The sequence below is a fragment of the Bos grunniens genome, chromosome 13, assembly GCF_055505025.1.
Source record: "Bos grunniens cultivar Pamir isolate PY7600 chromosome 13, Bosgru_T2T1.0, whole genome shotgun sequence".
NCBI classification, from domain to species: domain Eukaryota; kingdom Metazoa; phylum Chordata; class Mammalia; order Artiodactyla; family Bovidae; genus Bos; species Bos grunniens.
Genome location: NC_141177.1, coordinates 28,540,023 through 28,566,580, shown reverse-complemented (window position 1 = coordinate 28,566,580; position 26,558 = coordinate 28,540,023). Strand labels below are relative to the sequence as shown.

General features: G+C 50.6%; 1 protein-coding gene across 3 annotated transcripts in view; it reads right to left on the bottom strand.

Annotated features, from left to right (window-relative positions):
* Nucleotides 1-25,718, bottom strand: part of OSBPL2 (oxysterol binding protein like 2) — a 36,224-nt gene extending 10,506 nt beyond the window's left edge. The window contains exons 1-6 of one of the 3 annotated variants that reach the window (XM_086332802.1): nt 25,672-25,718; nt 6,952-7,122; nt 3,550-3,694; nt 1,814-1,889; nt 1,531-1,665; nt 851-948 (exon numbers count right to left, since the gene is read on the bottom strand). In XM_086332802.1, coding sequence (XP_086188928.1) covers nt 851-948; nt 1,531-1,665; nt 1,814-1,889; nt 3,550-3,694; nt 6,952-6,988 — 491 coding nt within the window. In that variant the 5' untranslated portion in view covers nt 6,989-7,122; nt 25,672-25,718. Of the gene's footprint in view, nt 1-850; nt 949-1,530; nt 1,666-1,813; nt 1,890-3,549; nt 3,695-6,951; nt 7,123-11,411; nt 11,765-13,638; nt 14,681-25,671 lie in introns of those variants that run through there. The other 2 variants (XM_086332803.1, XM_086332805.1) reach the window with 2 other exon arrangements.
* Between the last annotated feature and the right edge of the window lie 840 nt (nt 25,719-26,558).

The window sequence follows — 26,558 nt, the reverse complement described above, 5'->3', positions numbered from 1 at the left end:
CTTTCTCGAAGAAAATGACATGTGGAGAAGGGGTCCTCCAGCACCCAGTGCCAGCCAGCCTCTAAAGCACACTAAAACCCAGGAGGACCCCACACAGACCCTGTGCACAGAGGGGCCGCTGCTGAGCCATCCAGGACGAGCCAGAGAAGGTGGAATCTGAAACTGGCATGAATGCTGCCTCCCCACCTGGGAAGAGATGCACGTGCAGGCTGCCTGCATCACCAAGATGACAACTCCTCCCCGGACGGGCTGAAAGCAGGGCTGACACGCACACCTCCGCAAACAGTGTAAACTCTGACACATCTGAAGGGCCTATTCTCAGCCGCCTAGCATCCCCACAGCCCAGCATCATCTACTCACCACAGCAAAGACTCAACCATTAACAACACATATGCACAGAAGGACCCAAGAACTACAGCCAGAAGTTTGTGGTTCTTTGAATCCAAGATTAGTCACACAGTACACCACTGTTTTATAAAGATGCTGCAAATTACAGTAGGCCATGCAGACATGCCCACACACACAAGCACCCAGCAGCACTATACCCCGCCATCCCCTCTCTGCTCCTGAACCTAACCTACACGTTTAGGTTAGGTCCTGAGCCTAAACCACACATTCTGGCCATCCCCTCTCCATTCCTGAACCTAACGCAGTCTTCGGTTTTCAATTCGGTTTCTCACCAGGGTTCTCTTATGCCATTAACACAACACCTCTCTAAAGTGAACCATTTTTCCACCCACAGGAAGCCCCTCAATTCAGCCGCCTGGAGACATCCATGCTGCACAAGGACCCTCCTCATCCGTCACCAGAGTCCTGTGCCCAAGACACCACGAGGGCCCCATCTGCTTACCTGATGAGCTCATACGTCTCCCCCAGGAGCGGGTTGAAGGGCTTGCCGGTCCTCTCCCACTGGGAAGCCACAGCTGAAACCGCGAAGGCCGCCACAGACTGGAAGCAACCACAGGCCAGTGAGGGGGTGGTGACCATGAGGACGTGCGAGCCAAGGGCTGGGGTGGCGCCCAGACACGCGCTTGGGGTGACTTCTCAGTCTCCCGCTGGTAACGCGTGTGAAACCACAGAACTTCCGGGGAAATGCTGTTTATCACCCACCACTTCCTCAAAGCCACAGAAAGCAGGAACTCTGCCATCTCCCACCCCAGTTGGGGCCTGCCCTGCAGGCCGTCTATCACACGTGTGCACACACTCGCATGGGACGGTGGTGCTGAAAGGACCCAAGAGGGGCCAACTGCCAGCCCCACATCCCCCTGCAGCCCCACAGGCCCAACCGACAGGAGGCCAAGACCACACCCGTGGAGAATGTGCCTGTGGCAAATGCCTAGGCCGTTGGGCAGGACAGCTCCCCAAAGTCAGTGTGAGCTGCTCCGGCCCCGCTCCCAGACATCCCACTGCTGAGGGCCAAGGTCCCTGCCCCCACGTGGCCAGTCACATTAAGTCACGTTTTTAACTGCTATGGTCTGCGTGCAACCAAGCACAGTGCCAGGTGCCCCCCGAAGTGAGCTTGCCACCCACCTGCATCCTTTCTAGGGACTGGGGCTGGCGGGAGGCTCTGTGAATTAGGTACACATGTTCCATGTACTCTGTGATCCGCTGCAGGAAACTCAGGGGCTCATTGAAGGCTATGGGCATCGTGATCTTGGACAGCTCCTAGGAGGGACCGGAGAGGACCCTCTCCATTAGCAGCAGGCTCTCCCCACACCCGCCCCTCCTCCGAGCACCGCTTCTTAGAGTCACAGCCACCTGTGCCGGACAAGATGGTGGAGGCCCCGTGGGAAGTCTGGCTCTCTGAACTCACCAAGCCGATGCACTTCTTCAATATGCTCCACACGCTGAAGTCGCTTCTGGTAAACATTGGGGCAGGCAGAGATGTCCTGCAGAGGAGCAACCAGAGCAACACGTGTGTTTCAACAATGTGAGTCACAATGGATGGCTCTGCTCAGTGGCCCTTGTCTTTCACCTTTTCTAAGCATTAGTGTTTCTCTATGTTGGCTCGCCAGTGGAGGAAAAAAGGACCAGACTGCTGCAGAAGTCCCAGAGAAAGCTTTCTGTACCAAATATTAGAGGGCCTCCTGGGAAATGATCACGGCCACATGGACGACCTTCCCCCATGGAGCTGGGGAGTCAGGTCGCCGCACCCCCACCCCAGGGCAGCCGGGCGCCAGCAGCCAGGAGCAGCTGCAGGACCATGGACAGAGGTCAGACAAGAAGGAGTCCCACTCAGAAAACATCTCAGAAACCGGCTCTTAAACCCCTCTGAAGCCTGTGCTTGTCTTTCCTGAGGTCCTGTGTGGCCATGACATGACAGGCCCCAGCTGTGAGGGGCCACGAGGGGGAGGGCAAAGCCCAAGGATGGCCCTGCATACAGGCAGGAGCTGATGAGATGGAGGAGAAGAAGGCCCAGGCTCAGGGCACAGAGCAGACAGAACCCTAATGAGGGAAAAGCCGGGGCACCAAGGACCCCACGAGGCTGGGACCTCTGACCGTGGGCGGGGCTGCCCCCAGAGAGAGGCACAGGTGCTGGGGTCATCCTTAGAGGAGACCCTTACGGTTCATGGTCCAAACTAACACACTGGAGAGAGAAGAGCTGCTGCACCCTCACTCAGGGCCATGTCCACCACCTGGGAGCTTAAGAAGGGGGAGGTACAGGATCGGACCTGTCCAGAAACGGTGAAATCTGGGCAAGAAGCAGGCATAGGAGGTGCCCACAGGAGGCCCAGTGTAGGAGGGACAGGCCGGAACACAGGAGCTGGCAAAGCTGAAGGCATCCAAGACACATCTCCAGAGGCCAGCAAGTCAGGCTGGGGGACGGATGTGGGAGGAAGGAGCGGGGGTGCGGCACTAGGGCCAGCTTGAGCCAGATTCCGGGGTATAGGGGATGAGGGGGCTGATGGCTGAGCCCAGGCCATGAGAGCAGGCAGGAGGTGCTCTGGCAGCTCAGGGTCCCGCTGGGTCCAGTGCAGGGCAGAGGCTGGGGTGAAGGTGGGCTCCCTGGGTGGACAGAGGCCACTGCCATCATCCCAGGGGCTCCACCTGCTTCCTGTCTGTCCCACCTGAGTCCTCCCTTCTGTTGGTGAACTTGGGTCAGTGTCACTGAAGTCTGCTCACATGAGAACCCAGTGGTGGTGGAGAGAGAACGGAATGTGGTCTTGCTACACCAAACAACCCTCAGAAACTCTCGGGATCAGAGGTCAGTGTGTGGAAAGAGAACGCAGGTAGATCTGCATGAAGCCAGCAGGATGGTCTGGTAACAGTGAGGGCAGGCTGTGAGCAAATACCAGGGCCCCCTGGAGCTCAGTCCCGCAACCCGGAGCAGGCACAGCCGCCCCGTCAGCTTAAGGACTGGAGTCAAGTTGAGGAAGCACCGTCACTGATCTGTAGGGGCCACCCAGAGGCTAGCTGAACAGGCCCTCGATCTGCCCAGTGACACTGGACAGGACGTTCTCAGCTCACAACCTGCACCCGCAGCGTATCTGGGGCGAATGAGTACAGGTGTGCTGGGAGACACTAAGATGGACCCACAGGACAACCTACCTGTGCTTCTGAATCCCATTCTCCTGAGGAGGCCCGTCCCCAACTTTTCCAATCCCATTACTTTTGCTGGTGTCCACATGAATCACGCCAGTGAGTCTCTGATTCGCCTCTGAAAATTCCCCGGAAGAGTTATCAGAGTCAAAGCCTGCATGAGACAAGCAGAGGGTGAGGTGGCAGGACTTCACCTCTGAGGATTCTCACTGAAAGCAGAAAACCTGAAGCTCTAAAGTGTTTCTAATGGACACAGTCAGAGTTATTAACTCCGCTCGCCAAGAGCTGCAGACGGAGGTGGAAAAAGAGGACTGCTCCCGGGGGCTCCCCAAGGAGGACCCCACCCTGCCACCCACATTGCACGCTCCATGGTCCTTTCCATGTGGGGTGGCCCCAGGGGACAAGGACAGTTTTCCCCTGTGGTCATCAATGACTCATGTCCTCCGGGGTGGTCACACCTAACTCAAGCCACAACATCCTCCTCCTCTGTCCATGTTTGAGGTCAAACTCTGCATCATGTTCTGAAACATATCTGCTGCAGTATTTCTAAGACCAAGCACCGCGCCACCGCATTGGCAGAACCTAGCCAACCTACCAACAATAACCCAAACTGTGGATGATGGATGTGAACCCAGAGACTACACGGTACACAGAAAACAGGGAAAATGACCCATGAGGACTAATTCGAAACACAGGCAGCTGTCTCCTGGCTCATCCAGTCCCTGAGGAAGAAGGTCACAACCCTGGGCAGACCTCTGGGTCTTCTCCACTGGGAAGGCTTTTCCGAAGTGACCAGTGACCAGGGACAAGGGAAGTGTGTTTCCTTTTGCTCCAGGGCAAGCCTGGAGGGAGCTGTGGCTGCCAGGTGAATCATTCCAGCTGGAGCAGAGGCTCCTGACTGCTGACCCCCAGCAATGAGCCCACGAGGAACATAGGGTGGGCTCCCGTAACAGCCCCTCATTTCTGAGTGGAAAGTGGGGCCCAGCGTGAAAGACCTGGGTGGCTGCTGCTACACACAAAACATAAACCACCTTGCCACTGATAAGCTTCCTTGAGAAAATGCAAAAATTCCTTCTTTCTCATTCTTCTCTATTGACAGATCCACAAAATGTAGCAGCACTGAAACCGATGACACAATAAATTTGAAAGGATATAATTAAAAATAATCAATACCTTCTGAAATAGCCTGTCACCTCTAGTTTTTGCTAACCATCCCCAAAGTGACACCTGTTGATCCCCAGCATAAACGTGGGTCTAACATAGCCTGAAACGGTCCCAGCTTAGGGTTGCTGAGCGCACAGGTATCCCTGCATCCCTCAGGGCCGAGAATCTAGGCCACCGTTAAGTAGAAAGTTCGTTTAGATCACAGCCCTGGGGTGGGCCCCAGAAAACAAAGCAGCTTCTCCCTCACAAGCGCCTGAAGTCTCGTCTCTGGTGAAGCCAATGCTCCATAACACCTTAATCATCTTAATACTTAATACACAACGTTTCTTGTTATTACACAAAGAGAAAATACAGATCAGCCAAGGAGCAAGCTGAAAGCATTTATAATCTGATCACTTAGAGATACCCGTCTTCGACAGGTCAGTCTGATTTTTTACAGCCCTTCATCTGTACATATTCTCAAGTGCTTTATTTAAAAACCTTTCAAATTGAAAGGTACTGATTCTTAGAGGGAATACCTGCCCACTGAAGTCATCCATTCAGTAACTGCTGGGTTTAAATATGTTTTAATAGAGTCACAAAGTAAGACCGACTCTAAGACAGGGAAGTACCCACCGGGCATTTCATTGCATTAGGAGACTTCAGATTTTTCACCTTCCTGTTGCTTGTTCAGGAACCAAAGGACAGTTTGGTTCGGTGAAACCAAAGGTGTTTCACCGAGACACCTGCTTCCTCTTCCTCCATCTCAGGGACTTGTGGCTGGTCCCACCGTGCAGAGAGGCGGTGATGGAGTCATACACACGTGGCACCCCCACAGCTCAGGGCCTCTCCAGGGAAAGCCCTTCACGAGAGCCAGTTACACTGGTCCCAGTAGGAGGGCACCTCCAGGAGGCTCCTGGGTGAGAGGGCCTCACTGAGGTCGGGCTCTTTAGGTTTCAGACGTGGTCCCTATGCCAGGGCCAGGCAGACCGAGGGCGTGATTCCCCGACAACCAGCCGCTAGGTGGAATTCAGCTGCTAACAATCACTGATGAGCGGGTGGTTGATCAGACAGCACGCTTCCCAGGAAAACATGTCTACAGGGAACATAATAGCTATGAAATCTCAGGAGATGACTCAGTGGTTCAGCCTTTGAGAATAGCGAGGGGAGCACAATGCCAGTTCCTCCTGGGGCTTCGGACGAGAATAAGTCAATCACCTGAGGCTGCTGGCCCTCAACTGCTCCAGCCCTTCCCTCGGGAGAAGTATGGCCAATGAACGCAGGCAGCATGGGGCAGGGCTCCACCAGGGCTCCAGGTGTCCCGACAGGGATAGCACAGGTGTCTGGGGACAGTGACCACCACCAGGCAAGAGCCTCCTGTTGTGCTGGGCACCACACTCTCTCAGCACCGACCACGGTAGGGCCCCCTGACAGCACTGGGGAGATTACCACTGAAGAAGCTGGCGGCAGTAACGTTTCAGAGCCGCCATTTCTACGTCCCCACACCCAAGAGCAGGCTCTGGACTGGAAGAGTCCCCTGAAGTCCGTCTCCACCAGTAAGAACCCTCAGCAAGAAAAGCAAAGTGATGCTCCCAGTGCTGACAAGTCGGTGGAGGGCAGGGGGACACCTTGAACTTGAGTTTGGGGCCCCCTCAGGAGGTGACAGGAGGAAGAGGGGCCGCTCTAAGCAAATGTGGCCTGACCAAGCCTGGCCTCTCCTGCCCCCCACCCCCTGCCACCCCCATCACTCACACACACACAGAACACCCCCCCCACCACATGCTCCACCCCACTAGCCTGGGTACCAGCGTTCACAATGGTGTTTGAAAAGCGAAACAGAACTGAACTTTTTTTTTTTTAGAACTGAACTTTTAACACAGCAAGAGTTGCTGTGGAAGCAGATAATCTACTATTCCTTGGTAGACTTTAAGTCGTGCATAAGACAGGACAGTAAGGTTTTGCTCATTATAAACAATATAAGGATGCTGACCATCTCATTCAGGAGCCAAATAAAAATATTTACACCCGAGGGCAACCCTTTCAAAGACTGAAACACACAGTTGCCCTTTCATGTTATCTCCTGTGGTCTGAAGTGGATGTTTTCCTCCAAATCTGGGCCAGGACAAGTGCTTTTCCTGGGAACACGTCACCCTTCTCTCTGCGTGGCTCTCCCAGGCCATCCTCATGTCCCCAGGCTAAGTCTGAGGCCGGGGTCTGAGGGCTTCACGCTCATGACCTGGCCTCTGCGCTGGCACCCCCTCCGCTCACCTGTGACGGCATCGAAGAACTCCTCCTCTCCGTTCATCCTTCAGCAGCTGGGCGCCCGCCGCCTGATCTGGAGGGTCCTCTACTCAATCATTGTACTGAATCTACATTGACAGTGTAAGAAATCTCACACTGAGAACTTTTTAAGGTAAAAATCCAATAGGCACTGGAGACCTACAGGGGAAAAAATTTTTTTTAGTGTATTTAGCTTTCAGAAGTTGTATAGTTTAGAAACATTTCAAAATACCTATTCACTATCCTTGAGTTCATCTTGATTACATCTGAGCAAAGAAGTAAAAGGAATGACCTAACACAAGAGGAAACAGTCACACCTCTGTCCTTCAGTGGGCACCACTATCTGAAGTTACTTTAAAAGCCACTGTCCACTGAAATGACTAATCTGGGGTCACGTGGACAGTTCAAAAGGCCAATTAGTGAAAGTGAGGCGTCCACACATCAAGGCCCCAACACACCTTTGCTACTGCATATCTTCACCAGAAGCTGGAACAAGTGGTTATAAATAATGCAAAGTTCTGTTAAAACATTTATTCCACATCAACCTGAAACCAATTTTCAATTCTGGAGGATTAAGACTGCTGTTTAAGTTCGCTGTCCTCAGCATAAACTGTAATCAACTTAAATTTTCTCAAAATTATATTAGCTCAATATTTTAGAACTCATGCATATTAACTTCTCCCTTATGAAGCACAGTGTTTCATCAATGGCAAGAGACTGTCCCCACAGATTTGACGTTCTAGGAAAATCAGCAGAGACCCACGGTTCATTCACTGTGTGAGGCTGAGCGCTCCCTTCCAGTTCTGAGAGCAGTTCCAAAGGAACAGGTGGTCCCCCAGTCCTTGGAGCGGCCACATGGCACCTGGTGTCACCTCCAAAGCATTCATCTCGGGCTCCGTCCTGAGCACAGGTGAGCGTCTATGTCATACAACCAACTGCAATTGGGTTTTCCCTCCTTCCTCCCCACAAGAAGCTCTCTCATCAGTTTCCTTTCCTTCCCCACCTTCCTAACCTACAGGCAGAACCACACCCGGGCAGCTTCAGGAAACACCCATTCAAAGCCTCACTCAGTCACCCATGCTGGTTCTGTTTTCCTTTTGGCAAATTAGAAAAGTTATTGCTCACTTCTGACTCTTCTCTGATGTGACAGGCCCAATCACACTCGGGCTCCAGAAGCCACGAAGTGGAACCAGGGTTCCCTGGAGGAGAAATGGCTGAGCCCAGAACTGGGGTTCCTCTAGAGGCAGCAGGAAGCTGGCAAGACTACTTGAGTCAGGTCAAAAGGCTCAGAAGAACCTGCAGAGGCTCCACTGCATCAGCAGGTTCCTGTGAGCCCTGAGAACAGCCAGAGTAGTCACCTCTCACCTCACACATTTAAGTCCCCGGGTTCTCTGAGATGCTGAAAAAGAAATCGACTGGTCACCACTGGATGGATGACGCCAATACATTCTTCTAAAAACTAGGACATGCAGGAAAGCATCAAGCCTTTGAGTTGCCTTCCTGTGCAGGTTCTCTGTCCCACTTTTTAGAGGCGTTCCTGCTGATCCATGAAGGACCGGGCTATGTCCATTCTGTGTGCAACCCTGACGAATTCCCATGTCTGAGTGCTGGCCACCCATGGTCGTGCCATCACAGAACCACATGCGCTACCTGCCTCCTCCTTGGGGGTCCTGCTAAGAGAATGGACCCTCCTGCAACCTTAACTACCAACCTAAGGAACACAGAGAAGACAGGAACATGCCAAACTCCACCAAAGGGACACTGTGGGCAAAATCCAGACCCTGGGCAAGTATACAGGATGAAACCCAGCTCCTCCAACCAATAAATCACACACACATAAAGTGGCAGGTAAAGGGACCCTTCCCTATCTCGAGTGAGATGAGTTTCATGGGTACAGACAGATGTCAGAAGTCATTGTACGCTTTCAATATGTGCAATTTAGGGAACTCCTAGTGGTCCAGTGGTTACAACTCCACACTTGCACGGCTGAGGGTGTGGCTTTGATCCCTGCTGGAGGAACTAAGACTCTGCAAGCTGTGCAGTGTGGCCAAAAATAAAAATAAATAAATACCTGCAATTTACTGTATGTTAATTACACCCCCTAGTTCAGTTCAGTTCAGTTTAGTCGCTCAGTCATGTCCGACACTTTGCGACCCCATGGACTGCAGCACACCAGGCCTCCCTGTCCATCACCAACTCCCGGAGTCTACCCAAACCCATGTCCACTGAGTCAGTGATGCCATCCAACCATCTCATCCTCTGTCGTCCCCTTGTCCGCCTGCCCTCAATCTTTCCCGGAATCAGGGTCTTTTCAAATGAGTCAGCTCTTCACATGAGGTGGCCAAAGTATTGGAGTTTCAGCTTCAACATCAGTCCTTCCAATGAACACCCAGGACTGATCTCCTTTAGGATGGACTGGTTGGATCTCCTTGCAGTCCAAGAGACTCTCAAGAGTCTTCTCCAACACCACAGTCCAAAAGCATCAATTCTTCGACGCTCTGCTTTCTTTACAGTCCAACTCTCACATCCACACGTGACTAGTGGAAGAACAACAGCCTTGACTAGACGGCCCTTCGGAGAAGGCGACGGCACCCACTCCAGTGCTCCTGCCTGGAAACTCCCATGGACGGAGGAGCCTGGTGGGCTGCAGTCCATGGGGTCGCTAGGAGTCGGACACGACTGAGCGACTTCACTTTCACTCTTCACTTTCATGCATCGGAGAAGGAAATGGCAACCCACTCCAGTGTTCTTGCCTGGAGAATCCCAAGGACGGGGGAGCCTGGTGGGCTTCCGTCTGTGCGGTCACAGAGAGTCGGACACGACTGAAGCGACTTAGCAGTTAGCAGACGGACCTTTGTTGGCAAAGTAATTGCTTTTGAATATTCTGTCTAGGTTGGTCATAACTTTCCTTCCAAGGAGTGCTAAGAGTCTTTAATTTCATGGCTGCAGTCACCATGTGCAGTGATTCTGGAGCCCCAAAAATAGTCAGCCACTGTTTCCACTATTTCCCCATCTATTTGCCATGAAGTGATGGGACCGGATGCCATGATCTTCGTTTTCTGAATGTTGAGCTTTAAGCCAACTTTTTCACTCTCCTCTTTCACTTTCATCAAGAGGCTCTTTAGTTCTTCTTCACTTTCTGCCATAAGGGTAGTGTCATTTGCATATCTGAGGTTATTGATATCTCTCCCAGCAATCTTGATTCCAGCTTGTGCTTCATCCAGCCCAGCGTTTCTCATGATGTACTCTGCATAGACGTTAAATAAGCACGGTGACAATATACAGCCTTGACGTACTCCTTTTCCTATTTGGAACCAGTCTGTTGTTCCATGTCCAGTTCTAACTATTGCTTCCTGACCTGCATACAGATTTCTCAAGAGGCAGGTCAGGTGGTCTGGTATTCCCATCTCTTTCAGAATTTTCCACAGTTGATTGTGATCCACACAGTCAAAGGCTTTGGCATAGTCAATATAGCAGAAATAGATGTTTTTCTGGAACTCTCTTGCTTTTTCCATGATCCAGCAGATGTTGGCAATTTGATCTCTGGTTCCTCTGCCTTTCCTGAAACCAGTCTGAACATCTGGAAGTTCATGGTTCACGTATTGCTGAAGCCTGGCTTGGAGAATTTTGAGCATTATTTTGCTAGCATGTGAGATGAGTGCAATTGTGCAGTAGTTTGAGCATTCTTTGGCATTGCCTTTCTTTGGGATTGGAATGAAAATTGACCTTTTGCAGTCCTGTGGCCACTGCTGAGTTTTCCAAATTTGCTGGCATATTGAGTGCAGCACTTTCAAAGCATCATCTTTTAGGGTTTGAAATAGTTCAACTGGAATTCCATCACCTCCACTAGCTTTGTAGTGATGCTTCATAAGGCCCACTTGACTTCACATTCCAGGATGTCTGGCTCTAGGTGAGTGATCACACCATCGTGATTATCTGGGTCGTGAAGCTCTTTTTTGTACAGTTCTTCTGTGTATTCTTGCCACCTCTTCTTAATATCTTCTGCTTCTGTTAGGTCCATACCATTTCTGTCCTTTATTGAGCCCATCTTTGCATGAAATGTTCCCTTAGTATCTCTAATTTTCTTGAAGAGATCTCTAGTCTTTCCCATTCTATTATTTTCCTCTATTTCTTTGCACTGATTGCCGAGGAAGGCTTTCTTATCTCTCCTTGCTATTCTTTGGAACTCTGCATTCAAATGGGTATATCTTCCCTTTTCTCCTTTGCTTTATGCTTCTCTTCTTTTCACAGCTATTTGTAAGGCGTCCTCAGACAGCCATTTTGATTTTTTGCATTTCTTTTTCTTGGGATGGTCTTGATCCCTGTCTCCTGTACAATGTCACGAATCTCTGTCCATAGTTCATCAGGCACTCTGTCTATCAGATCTAGTCCCTTAAATCTATTTCTCACTTCCACTGTAATCATAAGGGATTTGGTTTAGGTCATACCTGAATGGTCTAGTGGTTTTCCCCACTTTCTTCAATTTAAGTCTGAATTTGGCAATAAGGAGTTCATGATCTGAGCCACAGTCAGCTCCCAGTCTTGTTTTTGCTGACTATATAGAACTTCTCCATCTTTGGTTGCAAAGAATATAATCAATCTGATTTCAGTGTTGGCCATCTGGTGATGTCCATGTGTAGAGTTTTCTCTTGTGTTGTTGGAAGAGGGTGTTTGCTATGACCAGTGTGTTCTCTTGGCAAAACTCTATTAGCCTTTGCCCTGCTTCATTCTGTACTCAAGGCCAAATTTGCCTGTTACTCCAGGTGTTTCTTGACTTCTTACTTTTGCATTCCAGTCCCCTATAATGAAAAGGATATCTGTTTTGGGTGTCAGTTCTAAAAGGTCTTGTAGGTCTTCATAGAACCGTTCAACTTCGGCTTCTTCACACCCCCAAAAGATACTTAAAGGCACACATGTCATAACTGTATCTTTTAAACTGCTCTTATTTTTTAGAGTTATGCACTGAAACAAATTGGATAGAACAACAGCACGTCTGGGAGTTTCTTCAAAATGACTCGGGGAGAGGGCAGGGTGGTTAAGGGGATGAGATGGGCCAGGAGCTGGTGAACTGCTGGGTATGAGACAGGCTCACAGGGGACCATGGCACTGTGCTGCCTGTTTCTCTGTACCTTTAATATCTCCCATAATAGAAGGCATGTTCAAAGCCATGGTATTTTCTTTTTATATGCTTCCTTGCCCATAACAAAAGTCCCAATGTTAAAAGTAAATCAATCAAAACTCATGGAAAGTCTTTAAAATGAAGGTCAGGCTTAAAGTGAGATGTCAGGCTGGACAAACACTGAAGACAGGAGCTGAGCCAATAGCTGGGACCGTGACATGGCTGCAGCCCTGTGACCCTGCCATGCAGATCTGTGGTCCAACCACCACCAGGTACCCAAGCCCCATACAGGAGGCGCCACGAGTCAAGGCCAGAAGCCTCGCAGCCGCCTCAGACCTGCACACACCCGCAGGTGCACAGTTAATCCCGCCCAGCATCCAGGCCATGCCGGGGGAGTCGTTCTAAAAGCCACACACCTTGTACGGTCTTCACTGTGCCAGGAGAAACCAGCCACCACCATGGGGTCAACATAAGACAGCAGTGATCTACCTCCTTCAGGACAGAGGGTACGCCTGGGAGGGACAGCTCCTGAGGAAGGCCTCTCCTGAGTTTGGGGGGGACCAGGGGCAGGGGGAGTGGGGCCCCAGGGGCATGGGGGCAGGGCATCCTTGGTCCCACCTCCGTTTGGCTGCCCACCTGACCTCTTCTCAGAAGCCTTATGGCTGTGGGACCCTCCATACTCAGTCCCCTGCTGAGTGGCCTCTGACCCCAAGGTGGTCCTGGCCCCCGACCCAGCCCACACTCATGGAGGGACCCTAAGGTGGGCAGCGAGCAGAAAGCCTCCTCTCCGGTGTGTCTGCTAGGCCTCAGAGAAGACAGGGTTTCAGGAAAGGACTCTTTTTCCAAATCAGCTGCTTCCTTTTCTAAGTCCAGAGAAAAACGCAGAAAAGTAAGCTTGTGCTGGACATCTCTGTGGGCCTCCAGGGGCTCCCTCTGCAGCCTCTCCTCAAGCCCCACAGTGAGCATTCCCTCCAGGTCCCATCAAGGGATAGCCAGGGCGCCCCACGGCTTGCAGGTCCCCACAAGGTGCCTGCCCCTCCACAGAGCCCCTCACCTCTCTTCAAGGTGCCCACCCCCAGAGTGCTGCCCCGTGCTCCCAGGACCCAGCTCCAAATGCGGACATATACGCATATACGAATACCCACGCTCAAGTCTTACAAACCCATCTTTACATTTTCTTAGAAAAACAGACCTAGTCACCGAGGAATAAGTGGCTGGCTTAGGGACCTGGTGGTTAATCTCCAAGGTCTACTCACTAAAGAGTCAAACTGTGTGTTACTTCTCTGCTCAAACATGAGCAAGGCAACCTAGATGCAATCTTCACGAAGAAAGAAAAGCTCACCAATAATTTGAAAATTCTAAAGCTACTTTTGCAGTTAAATGTCAATTCTGAATTTAAATTGTCCAAAATAATATAAATTTTATTTAGTAATTTTAAAATACATTAGCAAGCATCAACCAGATGGAAGATAAGAAACAGACGACTTGAACAACACCATCAACCAATTAGATCTAACAGATGTATCCAGAACACTCTACCCAACAACAGGACACACCTTCTCAAGCGCATGTGGGACGCTCTCCAGGACAGACCATATGTCAGGCTGCAGGCTACGTCTCAGCAGATTTTAAATGATCTGTATCATACAAAGCATCTTCTCTGACTATAAAAGAATGAGTTAGAAATCACTAACAGAAGGAAAACTAGAAAATTCACAAAGTTTGGAAATTAAGTAACATTCTCTTAGGAATTCCCTGGTGGTCCAGTGGTTAGGATTCAGCTTTCACTCTCAGTGGCCTGAGTTCAATCTGCCTGAGTTCAATCTCTAGGCAGGGAACTAAGATCCCACAAGCTGCCCGGCACTGCCAAAACAAAACGAAAAACTATCTTAAACAACCAACAGATCAGAGAAAAAAGCTATAGGGGAAAAGCAGGAAATCCTTATAAACAAAGGAAAATGAAAACACAACATACCACAGTTTACGGAGTGCAGTGACAGTAGAGCTAAGTGGAAATTTTATAGCTGCCAACACTTACACTAAAAAAATAAGATATCAAATCAACAACCTAACCTCACAACTTAAGGAAGGAGAAGAACAACAAACAAATGCCAAAGCTAGCAGAAGGAAGGAAATAATAAGAATAGGAAAATAGGAAATCAGTGAAACCAGAAGTCAGTTCTTTGAAAAGATCAATAGAATCAATTAATCTTCAGTTAGATGGACCAATAAAAAAGAATACTTAAAAAATGAAAATCATAAATTGCAATGCGGACATTACTCATTCTACAGAAACAAAAGGATTACAAGAAAGGGCTATGAACCCTGCAAAACTGGATAACCTAGATAAAATGACAAATTCCTAGAAACACAAAAAGTACTAAGCCTAAATCAAACAGAAAATCTGAGCAGGCAGATCAGTAATCAAAAATCTCCCAACAAAGAAAAACCCTGGATCTGACAACTTCACTGGTGAATTCTACAAAACATTTAAAAAAGAACTAATATGAATTCTTCTCAAACTTTCCCAAAAATTAAGAAGAATAGACACTTCCTAACCCCATCTATGTGATCAGGCAAAGACCCTACAAAAAAAAAACACTACAAACCAATATCCCTTACAAACACAGATGCAAAAGTCCTCAACATAATACTTTTAGCAACATATTAAAGAGGATTACATGTCATGACCAAATGGGATTTACTCCTGGAACAAAAGGATGATTCAGTACATGAAACTCAATTGATGTAATATATCACATTAATAGAATGAAGAGGGGAAAAAAAACACATGATCATCCCAACTGATGCAGAAAAATCATTTGGTAAAATTCAACACCTTTTCATGATAGAAATACTTAACAAACTGCAATGGAAGGAGAACATAATAAGGGCCAGAAATGAAAAAACAACAGTGAATATCACACTCGTGGTGAACGCTTTTCCTCTAAGATCAGGAGACCACTGATGCCCACTTTCACCAGTTCTAGTCACCACAGTACTGAAAGATCTAGGCCGAATAATTAGGCAAGAAAAAGAAATAAAAGTCATCCAAATTGGAAAAGAAGTGAAATTATGTTTGCAGATGATGTGATCTTATACAGAGAAAACACTAAAGATTTCACAAACACACCCAAAAAAACTATTAGGATAAATTAATTCAGCAAGGTAGCAGGATACAAATCGACGTGGAACAATCAGTTGTTATTTCTACACACTTACAGTGAACAGTCTGAAAAGGGAATCCCCAAAACAATCCCTTTTACAATGTCATCTAAAAGGATAAAGTTCTCAGGAATTAACCAAGGAGGTTAAAGACCATACAATGAAAACTATAAAACACTGCCAAAAGAAATGAAAAACATAAGCAAATGGAAACACATCCCATGTTCATGGACTGGATGACTGAATATTAAGATGTTGATAAAATTCACATCAATCTATATATTCCATACAATCCCTATCAAGCAACAAGGATGTTTTCTGCAGAGACGGAAGAATCCATTCTAAAACTCATATGGAATGTCAAGTGACCTTTAATAGCCAAAACAAACTGAAGAAAGGAAAACAAAGCCCGAAGACCACACTTCCTGATTTCACAACTCACTACAAAGCCACAGTAATCGAAACAGTGCGGCGCTAGCCCAGAGACCAGTGGAAAGGAGAGAGTCCAGGGACAGACCCTCACAAACACAGCCAACTGACTTCAGACAGCAGGTGTGCCAAGCAAGACCGTTCAAGAAGGAAAGGGCTATCTTTTCAACAAACGGCGCTGGGAAACTGCATATCCACAGGCAAGGAAATAAAGTTGGACCCTATCTTATACCATATACAAAAATTAACTCGAAATGGATCAAGGACCTAAATGTAAGATCTAAAACTAAAAAACTCTTAAGAGCAAGATATAGGGCAAAACCTTCATAAATTTGGATTTGGCAATGATTTACTGGATAAGACACCAAGATGAAAGTGAAAGTGGCTCAGTCATGTCCGACTCTTTGCGATACCATGGACAATACAGTTCATGGAATTCTCCAGGCCAGAATATACTGCAGTGGGTAGTCTTTCCCTTCTCCAGGGGATCTTCCCAACCCAGGGATCGAACGCAGGTGTCCTGCAACTGCACCAAAGGCAGAGACAGCGAGAAATTAGACAAACCGACTTCATGAAAAAATTTTTAAATTTGTGCGTTAGATACTATCAGAGTATAGAGGCAACACCAGAATGGGAGGAAATATTTGCAAATCATACATCTGATAACAGATTAATATCATGACTATATAGAGAACTCCTAAAACTTAATAACAAAAAATAAACAACCTGATTCAAAAATGGGCAAAAGAGTTGAACAGACATCTCACCAGAGAACACATCGGTTCAGTTCTGTTCAGTTCAGTTGCTCAGTCGTGTCCGACTCTTTGCAACCCCATGAACCGCAGTACACCAGGCCTCTCTGTCCATCACCAACTCCTGGAGTCCACCAAACCCATGTCCAGTGAGTCGGTGATACCATCCAGCCATCTCATCCTCTGTTGTCCCCTTCTCCTCCTGCCCTCAATCTTTCCCAGCATCAGGGTCTTTTCAAATGAGTCAGCTCTTCACATCCGGTGGCCATACAAATGGCCAATAAGCATATGAAAAGATGCTCAGCTCACTGATCATCAGGGAAATGCAATCAAAGCTATAATGAGACACAACCTCACACCCTTGAGGATGGCTACTGTCAGAAACAACAGAAACTGACAAGTCTTGGTGAGGGTGTGGAGAAACAGGAACCCTTGCGCATGGTTGGTAAGAATGTAAAATGGTACAGCTGCTGTGGCAAATAGTAGGGCAGTTCCTCAAAAAATTAAAAATAGATTTACCACGTGATCCAGCAATTCCACTTCTGGGTATGTACCCAAAAGCACTGAAAGCAATTCTTTCAATTTTTTGCACACCCATGTTCACAGCAGCTAAAATATGGAAGCAACCCAAGTGTCCATCCACAGACAAAGGGAAAAGCAAAATGGGGTCCAGACACATGACAGAATGTTATTCAGCCTTAAAAAGGAAGGAAACCCTGCCACATGCCACAGCACTGATGAACTTTGAGGACATTATGACCAATGAAATACACCAGACACGAAAAGACGATTACTGTGTGATTCTACTTACACGAGGACCGTAGAGGAGTCAAATTCATAGAGACAGAAAGAAGGTGGTTGTCAGGGGCTGGCGGAGGGGAAATGGGGAACTGGTGCTTCATGGGTCTTTACAATTGCACAGGATGAAAAGAGATTTGGGGTGGATGGTGGTGATGGCTGTATATACGACCACTGAACTGCACACTTAAAAATGGTCAGGATGGTAATTTTTATGCTATGTGTATTTTACTGCAACTTTCTAAATTGGAAAAAAAATACATTAGCAAGTAAGACAAACAAGAAATGAACAATTGTGCAGGGAGCTCCACGCGCTGGGTGCCAGGCTCTGAAGCACTGCCCTGGAAAGGGAGAATTCCCCTCGAACCCTGATAGCTTCTCATGAGAGACTCTCTCTAAGAAGGGTCCCAAGCCCCATCCACACTCCAGCCTCAGGGTGTGCTGCTCCTCGTAATGGCTCAAACGAATGCAGCCAAAACCTTCCATCTCCATTCCCACCTGGAGAGGCAAGGGGCCAAGGGAGACCAGGGAACTAGAGCACCGGGCTGGGGCGGGGGAGCGGATTTGGGAATTGAAGAAGGGTACAGAAGAACTGGCCAGAAGGCCCACAGAGTGGACTCCACGAGGCCTGGTCCCACCACCCACTCCCACCTCCTGCTCCCCAGAGCTCACACCCAGAGGGTGGTCATGGAGCAGGTGACCCCAAAGGAATTGCGGGTGAGACCCGGCCAGGGCCTCAGCCGGGGGGCACACTTCCCTGATAGGACATGTGCTCAACCCATCAGATGCAAAAAAATAGGATTTCCGTCAAGAATGAGTCAGAGACAGAAGCAAGGGAGAAGCAGCCGGCAAGAGCCCAGGCTGTCCATAAGTCTCTCACTGTCCCACAACTATCAAGGTCAAGGTCAAACTCTTCCTGGAGACAGACAAGCCCATGCACAGTGCAGAGGGCAGCAGTCAGTCTCGGGCCAGTGATGGAACAGACCAGAGGTCCCAGCACTGCGCCAGGGCCTCCCCTTCCTGTGGGCAATCTGGCTGGGACCAACCTGGCCACACCCCTGAGGCTGTCCTGTCAGACCCGAGAGAGATGCTACAGAGACACTTCCACGTTACCAGAGCACACAGGCTGGGATGACCACCAAGAATGTGGAAGCAGCATCTCTTCTGAGTGTGAAAACCAGAGTTTAGCCCATAATGGACTCCCTCAGTATCTGGAGGAATTGAAGAGCTGAAGCATGGGGATGGGAAAATTAAATCTGGAAAAGGGGAACCGAGAATGCTGGGTGATGCCAACTCATCCTGGGGCAGGGCAAGCGTGCCCACAGGCTCTCCCTATCCAGCCGTCCCCTGAGGAAGTTACAAGGCCCAGGGACACCACCAGTCCCAGGGCCTCCCGAGGTCGCATCCCCTCCATGTGGCAGTGTCACTGTGGGTGAACAGTGACCTTTGTGGTCACTGACTATTTCAGTTTTGAGATGTCCACTTTGTCAAGGAAGCCCACCCGTCACCTGGATGCCTAACGACTCCTACGTATCCTCCTCCTGCCACCACACCACTGTGCCCAGTTTCTTTCTTTCGGAAAAGAACAAGACTTAATGGACACAAGTACTCAGTTTGCACCAACTCCAGTGCCGCGCTAGAAGTACAGGTTAGAGACCTGCTCTGTCCAGAGCAGTGGCCACAGGGCCACAGGTGACTCTGAGCTCATGCAGAGAGGAAGCCAATGCTTATTTCTCTGTGACGCTACCCAGCTGAATCCCTTCCACTCCAGTGGCCAACGTGGCGGGTGGTGTCCATCCCAGACAGAGCACTGCAGGGCCTCACTGGATTGGGACAACATGGGGACCTAGGAAGCTCCAGTGGCCCCACTTGGCCTTTGTACACAAGTCAGGTGGTGGCAGCAGAGCTGGCCTGGTCCATGCAGCCTTCCCAACCAGCCACAGATGGAGCGCAGAGAAGAGCATCAGACCAAGCCTGCCCTTTATTCTTATTTCCAAAGCTGTCCTGGTTTTCACATCTTGAACTCACTGAAATGCGCACTTTGCTACCTGCTGAAGAATGATCAGGTCATCACGCTGCTGAGGCTGGAAACGCTTGGTGGTGGAATAAGGTAAACACCCCACTCTGCTCCCAGCAAGGCCTCTCAAAAGGCTGGCCGTCATCTGCAGAGCACCTGTCCACATGCACCTCGGGGACCACAGGGAGAAACCGAGAGTGGCCTTTTGGACACTGGTTCCTTACACTCAATGGAATCCGGTTGAGTCTAGTTGTGCCTGAGGCGCCATCAGGGTGCTCTTTTAGGGCAAAATGAGTATGTGTGTATTTTCTGTCTGTGGACTTTCCACAGCCCCAGCCTTCTGCAGGGTGGCGTGATCTTCATCACAAGATGAAGATGCTGCAGGGACCTCAAAATGTCTTCACTGAGGGGTGGGAGTTAGGCTGGGGGGCCAGGGCAGCCTAGCCCCAGAGGAGTTTACAGTTAGCAAGCAGTTTACAGTCAGCACATGACTAGCCAAGGTTGTTAGGGGTTCAGGCAAGAAACTGAAAGTTTCCAGACTCAGGAAGGTAAGCAAACCTCTCTGCTGTGTAAACAGCTGCATTAATCACCCACTGTTTACCATTCTCCACCCCACAGGGCAAACAAGCCCAGTCCCAGGAGCCACACTTCCTGCTGGGCCTCAGCAGCAGCTGAGACCCCTGTCCATGTACTTGTCCACGACAGACTCAGTCTAGTCCCATGCGCCCCCCACCCCCACCCCTGGGGTCCAACTTCCCCCTGTGCAGTGGCGAGCACCAAGACACTGCGTCTTGGTGCTCACTTTAGGACACACTTGGATGACCCAGTGCACAGCACCGCAGACAAGGACTGCACGGGATGAATGGATGCTCTTCTGTGCAAATGCGTTTGTTTGAATCAACACAAGTAAAGCGTAAAGCAGAGTGGTGTGAACGCAGCCGGGGTGTGGGTGAGAGAGCTCTGGACAGGGAGCCCGTTCACAGCCTCCAGGACTGTGTTCACACAAAACCACAAGAGCCGCAGCCACCGTGGAGGCAGCACACTGAGGGCTGGGAGAAATCATGGAAGTGCCCCTCCTGCAGCAGGTCCATCTCTCACGAGCAGGACCAGAGCCTGGACACATTGGGGGGTAATGCTCCAGATGCCACATCCATCATGGGGCAGGGACCAGCCTGACAGCCTCACCCTTTCGCCTGCTCCCTCTCCCACTCCAGGTCCTTCCCCATCAGCTCCTGCCCAAGTAGGACACACTTGCTCGCTCCCCTGACCGGTTTCACCTGCTAAGAAATTCACCATCCAAGTCACACCTGCCCCAGGCACTTCCTGAGCACTAACCAAGGTCAGGGAACTCCACAAATTTCTAACCACCCCACCCCTAGGAAAAAAAGAGAGAAATGAAAAGGGAAAAATTGCAAAGTTCTGTCTGAGTTCATTCTTTTCCCCAGGAACCTGATTCAGACTCTTCATTCAGTTCTCAAAGCAAGGGGCAGCAGGGGTAGGGGGTGGAGGTGGTCCCTGATCCTGACCCAAAATGGGTTAGGACCCTGTAGTAGACCCTAACCCCTGGCAAGCACACCAGCCCTGCTGGAGTCACAGAAGTGGGGCACACACACGACCCAGGCCTCCCGCCTAGAAGCCCGCTCCCAGGAGGTGAGGTCTGGGCCTGGAACCTCCACTTTTTACAGAGTTGCACAAGATCTTCTGGTAAGAAGCCCTGCCATTGAACCCACAGCACCCCACCTCCAAGACGGACTTCATGGCAGCCCCGGGCCCTCCAGCCCTCTCCCTCACGTGCTGGAACATGCCCCATGGTTAATGCTTCCTCAGAACACAGGCACTGGTGCCCAACTGGTACCAAGTTGGGGACAAGATGCGCTGGCCCTCCCCAGTCACGGCCCCATTTCACACCTGTCACTGCTGGAGCTCTCTCTAAGGTGCTCCTTTTCACCCACAAAGCTTCCTGCTTTGGCCGTCAGAGCACACACTTCCCTGGTTGGAGGCGACAGTGGAACTCACCTTTCAGCCAAGCACGGTGGCACAGGTGCCAGGTCACAGCTGATCTTTTCTCACGACCAGCGTTTCATTTGTTCAGTAAAACACACACCCACCCCTGCCCCCCACAGCTGCCGTCGTCTCTTCTAGAACCTGGGTTCAGGAAGACTTTGCACAAGACCATTTCTCATGCCAGGCTCTCCCCCAAGAACCTGCGTACCCGTGTGGAGCAGTGCTTCCGGGGCACCTGTCAAGGCCGGTGGGCCCACCGCTCTAACAAAGGTATGAGCTCAAGGTCAGACAGGTCTGCCTCACCCAGAGCCACACAGATCATTCCTCCTGCCATGACCCCAGCGCCCAGGGGTGAGCAGACCTCCTTCCCCACAGGCCCCCAGGCTACAGGCTGGGCTGGTGAGGGGCCAACCGGGCCAGCATTGACTCAGAGTTTGCATCTCAAAAGAAATCCTGCAAGAACTCCACTGATGAAATGAGAAAGCAAAGAAAGAGACACACAAACATCAGGCAGAGAGGTCTCCATACCTCCACGTCTCTAAACACAGTCCTTTCTGAAGGCTGACCTCCACTGTCCAGCTCATTGCACAGATACCAGTGTTTACATCACTGGGAAAGCCAGTTGAAAGATGGTGATGCTTTCAAACGCTGCCCAATGACCCCAAGTACTTTTCTGAATTTGGAAAAAACAGGAAATAAGAGCCACAAAGCTCCTGGATGGGTTACAGTGACCATTTCATTACGTGTTTGTTAAGGGGAGCTGCCGGGCTGGGCCAGTATTCCACACACGCTTCCAGCCAGAGGGCAATATGGCTGCAACGCCAATGCCTGGGATTTATCAGCAAAAATGCTTTGACAAGTACACACTGCAGCAGAGACACAAATTAATCACTGTGCACAGAAACTGCATTGAAAGTCCCAAACTAAGACCTGAAATATTAACGATTCTTAGGATTTAAGTATTTGTAAATAATCAATTATGTTCAAATGCTAACTTCCTCCCAGTATCCATATCAATTCAATCTTAAAGTGCACTAAGTTTCTGTCTGTGGGCCTGAGCCCCACGAGAGATACTGCTTGGGTCCAGGGGTTTTCCAGACAACTCCACCTGAATAGTCATATCTTAAGAGTGTTACTGTAGCTCATTTCAGTAGAACTGCACACCTACCTACCAATGATTTCCCTGGTTTCCTTTCACTGATAAGTTGCATTTGTCTGTCTGTGTCAGTGTCGGGAGAGGTCAATTTCAGTGCTCTCAGGTCTGCGACTGAAAGTCTACTGAGAATCTACTACAGTGCCAGGTCCGCCCAGTTACACTTTCACATATAACCTACGCAATAGCCCACTTCACAGGCCAGCACCCTTGAGGCAAAAGCAGATGAGTAACTTTCCTCCCGTCAAAGAAAGCCAGGGGGCCAGAACCCGAGAGCCTCAGACCATGTCCAGGAAGATTCCTAACCTCTCAGATAGAACACTTTAGCCACCTGAGGACCAGCATCACAGCCCTTGCTCAAAGACGCAAGCCTTGCATGCCTTATACCCACACAGCCAAACTCCTAGGAAAAGATGGGTGTTGGCTTTTCACAGGAATACTAAAGAAATCATTTGAAGACAGTATGTTGCTGCTGCTAAGTCGCTTCAGTCGTGTCCAACTCTGTGCGACCCCATAGACTGCAGCCCACCAGGCTCCTCCGCCTATGGGATTTTCCAGGCAAGAGTACTGGAGTGGGGTGCCATTGCCTTCTCCAGAAGACAGTATAAGAATATATAAAATGTTTCCCACATTTCATAATTAGCTGAAGATTTTACCCAGATTTGTATCAAGATCTTTAAAGTCAGGCTGGTTTTAAGTATTATCCAAGACTCGTTCGCCAGCATTTCCTGGAGGGCCTAGATAAGATGCAGTGGTACAAAGGTCAAGTGGCACTTTTTAAACACTGAAATGACACTGCTTTTGAAAATGGCAAGCCAGAGCCTGACCCCTCTGAATACACCTAGGAGGAAAAAGGAAAGCCCTCAGTGCATGGTTTACAGCCTTAAGTTCAGCGCATCAAGCTCGCACAGAAATGAATTCAAAACCACAGGCTTGGGCCCAATAGCTTATCCATCCATGTCACCCCTGCCCCCTCAACTTGCCCTCTCACACAGCGAACATTAGCGGCTTCCCCACTGACTGCAGAACTGGGCATCAGGCAAGGTACTTCAGCAAAATCCTGGATAGCCAGATGGAGAATTACTACTTTATTTCAGAAGAAATTAAACGGTTTCATAAACATTCACGCTCACTCCAAATGAAAATCTATCAGTTATGTGTGCTGCAAGAAACAAAGTTCTGACACACAGTAATGAGGCAATTAAACGTTCCAAAGAAAACCGCTGAAGGGTCCTTGAAAAGGAAAATGTTGGTTTTTAAAAGGCAGTACAGAGAGGTATTTAAGGATGTGGACCCTGGAGCCAGACTGCCTCGGTTCAAATCCCTGCTCTATAACTTACTCCTATGTGATTCAGAGTAACTTACGTAACCTCTCTGCTTCCCTGGTGGCTCAGACAGTTAAGAATCCACCTGCAACACGAGAGACGTGGGTTCGACCTTTGGGTTGGGAAGATTCCCTGGAGGAGGGCATGGCAACTCACTCCAGTATTCCTGCCTGGAGAATCCCCACGGACAGAGAAGCCTGGCGGGCTGCAGTCCATGGGGTTTCAAAGAGTCAGACTCAACTGAGCCGACCAGTACACACTTAACCTCTCTGTTCCTCAGCTTTCTCATGACTAGACACAGGATAATGGAACTAAGGAAGAGTCTTGGAGGCTACTGTGAAAACCACATGAATCAAGTGAATATAACGTGCTTACAGCAGTCCTGGACAATACTTGTCAGGTATTACTGTCATCTTAGGTAAGAGCTTATTAACAGAAGGACAGGTGAAGCAAACAGAAAAAGGAAGCTCTAAGGAGACTTCGGTTGTCCACAGACTGAACGACAGCACCCTGCCAGGCGCTGCGCAGGACAAGGAGCAAGTGCAGTCCATAAGGTTCCTGCCCCAACCAGGGGGCAGAGAGTTAACAACCGTGCACCTGCCACATGTCAGAACTGCTGCAGACAAGCGTTTCATCTGCTGTCTTATCAGCCCTGCCAGGAACATGGTTATGTGTCACAGAGGAAGGAACTGAGGCCAGGAGTGATGGGCAAACACTGCTCAGGGCACAGTCAGGAAGAGCCTTCGCTCTGCCACCAGGACAAGGAGCCACAGTGACGGGGTCCCAGGACACCGCCGCTCCCCAGCCCCACTGGATGGACAGGGCCTGCAGCTCACAGCCAGGCATGCAGCGGGCACCCCAGAGACGTCTGCTGAACTGCACTGAGTGAGCACATCTCCAAATGTGCACAGGCCGCCCCAGCAAAGGGACTAAGGCACAGGCTGCTGCTGCTGGGAGGCCCAAAACTTGTCCTAGACTGACCCCAAGGAGGAACCCAGCTTCCTGGGAGGTGATCCTCACACTCAAGAGTGCCAGGAACATCCTACCACCACCTGGCTGCTTCTCCCAGAAAAATCTGGGAAGATTGATTGCTGATTACCCAGTAGTCTTGCTCTGGGCTTATTAAGTCTCAAGATTTATTCTGCTGATTACTGAAATGTAACTGCAGAGAGAAGGAAGCTTTTAAAATCAGATTACATATCTAACTTATCTAACATATGTGTTAGGTGGAGAGCTCTCTGCAGTAAGTACAGTCTGCTAAGTTGACAAATTAAAAACAAAAGGAAGAGCAGGGGAGGGGGTGGACATGGGCACAAAACCTCGCAGGGCCCAGACAAACCCACAGGTGGTCGCGGGGCAGGGGAGGGGAGGGCAGGAGAGGATGGGCAGGAGAGGGAGGGCTGCACCACGAGCGGGGACACTGGCTCTTCACCCCGTGCCCTTCCAGACTGGTTGACCGCGGACGCCGGCGACCTTAGACACAAGGGAAAGTCGGGGGTCCCGCCACCCCTGCCCAACGCGCCCCCGACGCATCCCTGCCACTAAGAGGGGCTGGAGGGCTCCCGGGCCCGCTCTCCAGTCCACTTCCGGGTGCGGCGGCCGGCTGTCCAGCGCCGGGGCCGCAGTTGCCCGGAGACGCGGGGTCTGGGTAGCCGCCCGAGACCCAGGCCCGCCGCCCCCGCCCGCGGACCGTCCCAGCCGCCGGCAGCCAACTTTCGTTCCAAGTTTCCTCGGACCCAGGACGCGGACGGCGGGCTGGCTGGCGGTGGGAGGCCGGGCGGGCCGGGGCTGGGGTCGAGGCCTGGCCAAGGGGCGGGGGGCGAGAGGCTCTGGCTCCCCCCTAGCCGGGCCCGGCCTCCCTGCCGCCCGAGGCCCAGGCCCGCCCGCCCAACGCCGGGCGCGGTTCCCGGGAGACATAAGGTCGGGGTCCCGACCGGGTCACTCACCTGGACTGCCGTCCCTCCGGCGCCCGCGGAGTCCCGCTGCCCGCCCCGCCCCCGCCCCGCAGGCCCGCGACCCACTGACACCGAGGCGGAAGTGCGGCCGGCCGCCCCGCCGACTGACAGTCCTCGTTCGCCACTCGCTGAGCCCGGCGCCGTCGCGTAGGCCCCCGCCGGCCCAATCAACGCTCGACCCGAGGGCGGCTCTGGGAGGCGGGACTATGCTAATTACCTCGCCAGAGAGGCCCCGCCTTCCGCCCCTCTGGAGTCCGGCCCTTGCGGAGGAGTGACGATGCGGAAGACCAATCAAAGAAGGGAAAGGCGGGATTATGCAGATATAGACGCGAAAAGGGTGGGCGAGAGGAAGGAAGGGGCGTGGCTGGGTGAGAAGAGTTTACAAACAGCGAGTCAGGTGGCCTGGTCGCTGATGCTCCGCGCGCTGGGGCCTCTGCGCCTGCCGCTCCCAACCCCCGGGGGCGGGCGGAACCGGGAGTCACCCTTCAAAAAACTGCCTTCCTCAGCAGCATGCAGGGCTTCTCATCGTCCACCCTCCGTGCCATACCTTTCTCCACTCACCAAAACCTGGCGCCAGTTTACCTTCCTGACCGTTCCCTCCTTTGTTTAAAAGCTTTGGGGGCTCTTACTGACTGTAGTGGCTCCATGGTTAAGCCCAGAAGCTCTGGAGTCAGATCCGAGCTTGCGTCCTTACCAGCTGTGTGGCTCTGGGCAAGTAAACTAACGTCTCTGAGCCTATGAGTACCAAGATTTCTTTTGCAAACCAGGTTTCTCCTATGGAATCCCATCCAAGTCTTAGATCTGATTTGGGGTGAGTGGAGTAACATGAATCAGGCTGACTGCTGAGAGTTACAGCAAGTGGTTCAGGCGTGAGCAGG